General features: G+C 33.9%; 1 protein-coding gene across 2 annotated transcripts; it reads right to left on the reverse strand.

Moving 5' to 3' along the window:
- Nucleotides 1-209: 209 nt before the first annotated feature.
- Nucleotides 210-8,654, reverse strand: TMEM18 (transmembrane protein 18). 2 transcript variants are annotated; one of them, XM_074288003.1, is made up of 6 exons: nucleotides 8,521-8,636; nucleotides 6,163-6,194; nucleotides 4,176-4,296; nucleotides 2,091-2,145; nucleotides 1,251-1,344; nucleotides 210-1,157 (listed from the first exon to the last, which is right to left on the reverse strand). In XM_074288003.1, the coding sequence occupies exons 2-6, from the start codon at nucleotides 6,187-6,189 to the stop codon at nucleotides 1,050-1,052; spliced, it is 405 nt and encodes a 134-aa protein (XP_074144104.1). In that variant the 5' UTR covers nucleotides 6,190-6,194; nucleotides 8,521-8,636; the 3' UTR covers nucleotides 210-1,049. The 2 variants fall into 2 exon arrangements, with proteins under 2 accessions (XP_074144104.1, XP_074144103.1); XM_074288002.1 differs by lacking the exon at nucleotides 6,163-6,194 and having other exon boundaries at nucleotides 8,521-8,654.
- Between the last annotated feature and the right edge of the window lie 282 nt (nucleotides 8,655-8,936).

The following is an 8,936-nucleotide window of genomic DNA, read 5'->3' on the forward strand; positions in this document are numbered from 1 at the left end:
TTTTGCATTTTCTGAAAGTATAAGACTTTGAAAATGGAGAGTTATTCTATCATTATCCTATTATTAGAATTTTCTGAGGTATGCTTAATTGTATAAAGTATTCTAAAAGTCTCAGTAAATTAATGCTTAAGATATTGGGGACAAAAGTAGTAATCATTTAATTTTAAAATAATTTGTAAATATTTTCAAGTCCATTTTTTAAAAACACATTTTAAAACTGATTACAAATTATTTTATTATCTCGTGGGTTTTATTTGGTCATGATGGCACAAAAATCTATACAAAAAGTTTTTGTGAACAATGGGATTATGAATTAAGAAACAGTCCATTAAAACTTAATTTAAAACACAAAAGGTTATTATCTTAAGACATTAAAGTTTGTTTGGGAAAAAGATACTATTGAATTACATGAAAATTAACCATGTCACCAAGCTACATCCCATCAGTTTTGTCAAAGATCATTATTAAATGTTAGACATAAAGAAATTTAATGCTTTAGAAGTTATAGCACACAAATCAGAGGTGTCAAACATGCAGCAAGTTCATAACACTGCTGAGTAAACCTGAAACATATTAAAATGTAATTGGAGAAATATAATTGAACATAGATTTGTGGTTTTCTAATTCAGCATGTGGCCAAAAGGAACCTTACAAATGGCTGAACAATATCATGATATAAATAATCAACATATAACTAAACAAAATTGGAACACATTTCTAAATAAATACAGATATAGTTTAGATGGAAATTAGTTAAATTACAGAGCTAGGTTTATCATTCAGATTATTTTTAGACTACAATAATAATGACATCAATATAATGTAATTTATTAGTTCTAGGAAACAGTATCATTTAATATTAAGTCTTATATTAAATAAGTGAACTGAGTATTTTCTTTTATCACAGTGAAAACTGAAATAAAAGAATATATGGCTGCTTCAAATTATGAACCCACTAAGGTATCGTTGAAACATATTCTACTGTATAATACACAAATATTGAAGCAAAGAAAACTGCTAGAAAATGTTAGAAAATTCAATGCAAAAGTTCATCTACATTGTTCTGCTTTCTTCCTCCTTTCTCTTCCTGCTTTTCTTTTCTGTTGCAGGATCTTCAACTCAGTCATTGTAGCCAATGTTTTACGCACCCATGTAATCTAAATAAAAAAAAAAATTTGTGAACAATACAGTTAACTGAAAATAAATTTTGAAAGATAAAATTAAGCTTTATGATTTTATAATAGACGTACCACAATGATCATAGCATTTAATAGCAATGGTGCTGAGAAAACCATGGAAATAAACATCCCTCTGGAATCAAAATACTGGTATCTAGAAAACAACCTATGTGAAAAAAAAAAAAAAAAAGAAAGAAAGAAAGAAAAAAGAAAAAAAAATGTTAGTTGGAAAAAACTTTTTAAGAAATTTCCCTCACACATCAAAATCATCTAAAGTAATACATGGGTCAGTGTATTATCACACCATAAAACCAATTTCTGGATCTGTTCTTCCCTCTACTATCTTTCCTTTGGTACTAGGCCTATTATCAAAGGCAATCAAGTAAATTATGTTATCTAGAAATTAAGATATAGATAACACTATGGATAGATAATACCCTAGGTAGAGAATTATTTCAGAAGAACAGAATAATCTGAAATGCATTTGAAAAACTGTGTAACAATTGTTTTACAATGGTTTCTTCTGGTGATGTGCTGGAGTTTAGGGCGTTGAGGCCACCATGACCTGGAAAATCAATAGAAAAAATTTTGGCCCTTCCTTTGAATCATTAATTATTATGATAAGAAATGACAAAATGTGTTGATGTTAATCTCTATATATCTTTTATGTATTTCTAAATTTATTGTCTGTCGTCTATTGCCTTTGTATATTGTCTATGGCTTTTGCAAAACTTCCCATTTAATTCCTTATATTGACCCACAAATGTTAAAACTGTGACAGGGAAAGTCATGATGTAGGCTAGCTATATAACTACAAGTCATGGAAACAGCTCCTAGAACTCTAACATAGGAGAAACTGAGGCATTTTATAAAGTGCCATGTCAAAAACATACAAAGCGAAATCATTTTTACCTCCAATTCATAGCAGCCAGTTCATTGATATATTCAGCACTGTAGACTAAAATCACTGGAAAAAAAAGAAAACAAGTCATAATAAAAATGAGTTTGACATGAATATTTTAAAAGGTACTAAAAGGTATTAATAATTAAAATATAGTTTTGAAAAGTTATTTTTTTAAATAGCATAAGGAAAGATGTCAAAATAAGAAATTGAATATATCAAGAGTCTTATAGGAAACAATTCTATATAATTAGAGGAAAGGATGAAGAGAAGGGAATAATAGCACACATATAGCACCTACGATATACTGGGCACCATACTAAAACACTTTATAACTACTGTCTCATCCTCTCAACAACACTGTGAAATAGGTACAGTTAATTCACCTCATTTTAGAGTTGAGAAATAGGAAGCAAAACTGACACTAAATGACCTGCCCAGAATTACATAGCTTTTGAAGCTGGATTTGAACTTGGGCCTTTTTGACTCCCAGTTCAAACCTTTAGTCACTGAGTTCGTCTCATAAATATAGAACTAAAACATGACCAGTCTTATTCATCACTGGCAGGAACTTTAATATTAGAAAATTTAGAGCTAACAAAGACTTTAGAGATAATTTGGTTCAATTTCTTCATTCCACAAATGAAGGCACTGAGATGTTAATCTCCTGAAGGTGGTATACTAAAGACACAGCTGGACGTAGAATTCAACTCTTACACCATTCTGCCTTCACAGACCTGCATTACTCAAAAAGCATATCTCACAGTAAATGTTTGAGGGATTAACTGCAAGGAGCTTAGCATAAGCCCTGGCACATAGTCACATAGTATTATATAAATGTTAGCCATTATTAACTATCATTTAGTCTACTGATAATTTTTATTTATTTAGTACTATGCATATCAAAGAATACAGAACAACATCCTGGTTGACCAGTAACATTATAACATAATATTCCTTCTTTCCATCTCTCTATCTATCCATCTATCTATTTCTATCAGGGGTAGAGAGGTTCTGAAATAGTGATTTCATGTATATGAGGAAATTCCATTTTGGAAACCCAATCATTAATTAGAAATGCAATTTCTCTGCATTAACAGTCTTGAGTGTTGCCTAGAATATTAGGTGACTTGTCTATGGCCAAAATGCTAGTGAGAACTGAAACTTGGTCTTCCTGATTCTAAAGCCAGGTCTTTATGCACCATATAACACTGCCTTTCAACATTTTAACTCATCTGTGATTAGATAGCTGTACTTTTCATTAACAATTGTCCTTATTTTATATAGAAATAAAATGAAGACAGAATTAATATGTGGGAATGGAAAACAAAGAAAGACATTGGTATCTGGCAGTTTTAAATTTATGGATAGCCTGTCTAATAAGTCATAAACTCCACAATGACAGAAAGTGTAATTTTTTTTTTTTTTAAACAGTTTCTCTTCAATACAGTATCAAGTAAAAGTTTGGAAGATACTAGGCAGAATAAATACTTGTTAAACTACAGTCACTCAATTCAATATACTGTGTATTTAACTATAGGACTTATTAATTCATTTTCAAATAAGCTTTTAAATACATATGGCATATAAAACTGAACTTGTCAACAATGATTTATTAAGTACTTACTATGTATAAGGTACTAGACTTATAAGTTATTCACACATTTTTAATTATATATATATATATTCATACAATGTACACTACCTATTTCAATACTTAAATAATTCATAATTCATTGGTGTCGATATTCTTCTCTACCAATATAGACTAATTTTATTTCTTAGAAGAGAGTCATCATGAGTTGCTCTGGCTAAAAATATGCTGGCTAATACTCTGGTAACATATTTATTTTTCCTAAATTTCATCTAGGCTTGTGACTTTACATGACAAACATGCAACAGGGTGTTGGGATCCTATTTAAAACTTTTCCAACTTGATAGGGATTACCAATTTGGAACCATCACACCTTTCAAGAACTGAGGGTCACTACACTTTACTATGAAATATCTTCACCATCTGTAGAAACTGGAAGCATCTAACATCTCACATAAGATAGCTTAGCTACCAAGTACTGGTTCCCCCCACCCCCACTCACCCAAACACAGGAAATGCCCAATCTGAAGTCGATATCGTTGGAAAGTAAGGTATGTGAGCAACAAGCAAAGTACGTGGAAGCCTAAAAGTCCCAATAACCATGGCTCAGACCAGTCAGTGTGCTGTAATATAAGAAATAAATAAACATCATAAACTTATTACTACCAAATCAACATAGGGTATTAATAGACCAGTTATCAGTCCTCATACAGTACAATAACTGAATTATTACTTGAGCAATACTACTTATACTTTAAACTGTGGGAAAAATCTTTATAAATGCCCCCTTTGATATTTAGTAATGCTTTATAAGTCCAGCCAGTTCAAGAAACATACACTAGGAAAACAGGGGGAAGAGAGGAGTAGGAAGAAAGATTAGATTAAGGGAAAAAAGCAAAAACAAAAACAATAACAAAAAAACCGAAAATGATCTAAGGGTGCAAAGGGTGGGTGCCTTAGGAAAGAGCATCATGATATCTGAAGATTTCTACTTTAAAGCATATACACTACTGCAGGGTGAAAATGGGGCATCACTTTTGAGAGGTAAAACAAAGTATAAATCAAACTAAGAGGAACAAGACATTTTTTCTATCTCTCTCTAGCAATGTACTTTACATATGTTAAATATTTTTTTTAAAAAAATGTTTTTTCCTTTCATTCATTTACATTGTGGTGCTAAATATATTTCAATTAGATGTACCTCTATCAGGCTTTTGAGAGAAAGGTAAATTTTATGCCATAGAAATACTGGTTTGTATGTCTTAACTGGACTGTACTTTAGACCAAGAAAGTTCTTTAAGCATCATCTTATCCAGTATCCTCATCTGACACATAAGGAAACTTAAGTCTCAGATAACTGAAGTGAATTATCCCAAATCAAAACTAATAGTCAATACTTAAATCCAGGTATCCAGATTACAAGATCAAGGTACTTTCACATCATATTGCCCATCAATTTTTCAACAGACTAGTTTTATGATATGGATTATTTTGTTTTCTGAACTATATCTTGTTCCAATGTCAAAAATGAGGCAATTAGACTGGAAATGGAGGTGGGGGGGAGATTTATGTCATAGACTCCTTTGGCAAATTAGTTAAACCTATGAACCACTTTCTTAGAAAAATGTTATTTAAAAATGCATGAACCAGAAGGAAATTAATCAAATTAAACATAGAATATATAATTCTAAAAAATTGTGTTTTGTAGAAGTTCACAAACCCCATATTAAGCAGCCTTGGACTAGATGATATTTTTATCACAGAATCAAAAGACTGACAGGGGAAAGGTCCTTTTTAGAAAAAAAAAATTATTTTTTTTTTTTGTATCCCTTTGTTAAGCATAATAAAAGGTATAGTACTTAAATGCTTGTTTATTTGTTGATTGAAAGTGACATCAAAAGCAATTATTCCAAATGGCACTTTATGTTGAATCATCTTTTCATTAAAAACAGTAGTAGTCTTTGCTTGAAGATTATCAAGTAAATAACGCAACATTCCACCTCATTTTCTGCAATAGGAATGGCATTATTCCTATTCTAATTCAAATCACTGACAGCTATTCAATGCTAAATTAAAATTTACTTCTGTAAAAAATCAAATATGAGAGTATTAAGAGGCATGTAGTCTAATTGTTCTGGTTTATAGATGGAAAAAAAGACACTTGTAATTCCTTAGTACTCTGGTCAGAAACTTGTTTATTAGGTCACTAAAGTTCCCTTACCTATTTAACCATTTAGTTTGTTGGGAAATTCTCTATTTCTTTTATATACCATCATTTTTCCAGTCAACCAAATTTACAGATTCAGCACTTACTTAACTGCCAAATATTAGTTTTATCTCTATATCTCTCACATTCTACTTTTCCCCTCATTAATATAGCCTCCTCATCTCCTATCTGGTCTACAATTTCCTATTTTGTTTCCTTCAATCCATAGGGTACACAACTGCCAGTGATTTTTTTAATGCATAATTCAGAATTTGTCACTTGCCTTCTCAGTAAACTGGAGACTTCGCATTGTCTCTAGGATAAAAGAAAAAATAAAAAATAAAATCCTCTGGTCTGCCATTCATAATTCTTTACAACCTGGCTCAAATTTATCTTTTTATTTTTATTATATATTACTCCGAGTTTGCAGTTTTCGATTCAGCCAAACTGACATTTCCCTCACACATGACACTCCATCTCTCATCTCCATGCCTTTGCTCTGACTGTACAGATCTGGAATGAACTCACTCCTGCATCACTCCTTAGAATATCTTGTTTCCTTCAAGAATCACTTCAAGTAGTAATTTCTATATGAAATTAGTTTTTGTTAGTGCCCTCCCTCCCAAAATTACCTTCTATTTATCTTGCATCTATTTCATCTTTGAAGCCCTGCAGGCCACAGGATTCAAGTCCCACCTCTGACATACTGACTTACACTGGCAGTGTGAATCTGGGCAGCTAATTTAAATTCTCAGGGTACCAGAAAATTGCAGAGAAAGAGTTGACCTGAGATGGTGTAGCAGGAATTTTTTTTTTACCCAGGAATTTCCTATAAAAATCAACAGTTCCTATTCCTGTATTTTCTATGTTTATATCTATATCTAGACAGATATGCATTGTTGTCTGCCCTACTTGAATCCTTGATCTCAGATCTATTTTTATCTTTGTATCTCTAGTAGTTAGCACTGTGCCAGGCATAGAGCAGATACAACCTCTTTGTCTAGCTATAACTTTTCTTTTCTTTTTTTTTTTTTTTTGATTAGTAATTATTATTATTTTTTATTTAATGTTTTGATTTTATAATTATAACTTTTTTCTTAAAACAGCACATATGCATGGGTAATTTTTTACAACATTAAACCTTGCATTCACTTCTGTTCTGATTTTTCCCTTCCTTCCCTCCACCTAGATGGCAGGCAGTCTTATTATACATGTTAAATATGTTATAGTATATCCTAGATACAATATATGCGTGAAGAACCGAATTTCTTGTTGAACCAGAATTGGATTCAGAAGGTAAATAAAACCTGGGAAGAAAAACAAAAATGCTAACAGTTTACACTCATTTCCCAGTGTTCCTTTTCTGGGTGTAGCTGATCCTGTCCATCATTGGTCAATTGGAATTGGATTAGCTCTTCTCTATGTTGAAGATATCCACTCCCATCATAATATATCCTCCTACAGTATCTTTGTTGAAGTGTATAATGATCTCCTGGTTCCTGATTTCACTTCAGTTGTAACTTTTCTAACTCTAGTTTTGCATCTCCTAAACTCAACTTGTTCAAAATTTAACTATTACTATTGCTCTCAAAACGTTCCCTCGTCCTAATTTCCCAATTGTCACCAGTCATTTTAACATGAGGAAACCTGAGCCCCAGAAAATAAGTCTGTTGTTGATACAGCGCCCAGAGTATTGAGTCCAGGATCAAATCTTGCCTCATTCACTTGATACTTGCGTGACTCTAGGCAAAGTATTAAACCTGAATCCTTAAAGTTCTGATTCCATTCCATTCAAAAAGTGTTTTATTGACAAGTGTTTTGTTTTAGTAACAAATATCTGATTTAAGAAGCACTTTATTATTTTCAAAGTGACAGGCAGAGTCACAAAAATAAAAACAGAACAGTTCACACTCTCATGGAATTTATAAGATCCTAAGTAATGTCCCCAAAGTCACAGACCCGGATTTTAATTCATATGTTTTGTCAAATTCAGTCCTCTCCCAAATCATCAAGGGCTTTTTGTTTGTTTTGTTTTGTTTTTTAAATTAAACACTTAACATTGATTAAACACCCATTACAAGATGGGGTTAAAAAAAAAAAGTCAAAGATTTTCTCTACATGAAGACTAACCCTTTCTCTAAAATCTTTCTCAATTCTCAATGGCAGGCTCTTAATCCCCTAGTTTTCTCCTTTGCCTAATGAGATTCCTTGTCAGCAGAGGGAAACGGACGTGTGGCTCAGCCTCTCACAAACATAGAGCCAGAATGGTCCAAAGAAGTTCATCCCATTTTTCAGATGGGAAGCTGAGGCCCAGGGAACTGGAAGGTTCAGTCTGGGTTCTAAGTTCTCTGCCCACCGAACCTTCCACAAATCACTTGGCTCTCCTTTAATAAAAAAGATGGGGGGATAACACAGGTTGTTTGTTTCGGGCCTGACTAGGGGCTGAGATAGATCCAAGCAACTTGTCAGGTCCATCCCCAGGAAGGGGATCGCGTGCAGCGCCCGCCTTCCCCGGAAGCGGCTCTGCTTCTTTCGCCTCAAGCGCGGGCGCCCCGCTCCCTCCACCCCTTTCCCAGGTATCGGAGCTCGGAGAGAGCACTGCTCCCCACCCCATCCCGGGGCCTGGCCAGGGCCGACTGACCGTGAACACCCGGTGGAATCCCAGCGACAAAGGATCAGACTGTGGCTGCATCTTCTCAGCCAAAAGCAATCGCTCGTGCACTGGCCAAAGCAGTCCTAGGAGGGCTGCGTCACTGGCCGCCGTTACGTCATCAATAACTTACGGCGCTCCGCCCACCCTCGGCCCCGTCTCTCCCAGGCCCAGCCTCCTGTCATTCTTCCATCTGCTATTTTGGAAGTCTCGCGAGACATGACATCCCCGTCCTCAACTCTCGAGAGACATCATTAAAATTCCATTACTTTATGAATTTGGAATTGCCTTGTATTCTCTTGTCACGTGTCCGCGATTTTGTCTATTCCATGGAGCAGTCCTTTATTATTTTCGGCAACATACCGGCTGTGGCGGATCCTCCATTTACCACTACCCCGACAAAAGAA

Source organism: Sminthopsis crassicaudata, chromosome 2, assembly GCF_048593235.1.
Source record: "Sminthopsis crassicaudata isolate SCR6 chromosome 2, ASM4859323v1, whole genome shotgun sequence".
Lineage (NCBI taxonomy): Eukaryota > Metazoa > Chordata > Mammalia > Dasyuromorphia > Dasyuridae > Sminthopsis > Sminthopsis crassicaudata.

What these genes read in the sequence shown, in the direction of transcription:
- TMEM18 (XM_074288002.1), bottom strand. Translation starts at nt 8,571, where the DNA reads ATGCAGCCACAGTCTGATCCTTTGTCGCTGGGATTCCACCGGGTGTTC. An exon ending in GATTCCACCGGGTGTTCACG is followed by an intron (nt 4,297 to 8,520) that starts GTCAGTCGGCCC and finishes CTTATATTACAG; the next exon opens with CACACTGACTGGTCTGAGCC. An exon ending in TAAATGCTATGATCATTGTG is followed by an intron (nt 1,158 to 1,250) that starts GTACGTCTATTA and finishes TTTTTTATTTAG; the next exon opens with ATTACATGGGTGCGTAAAAC.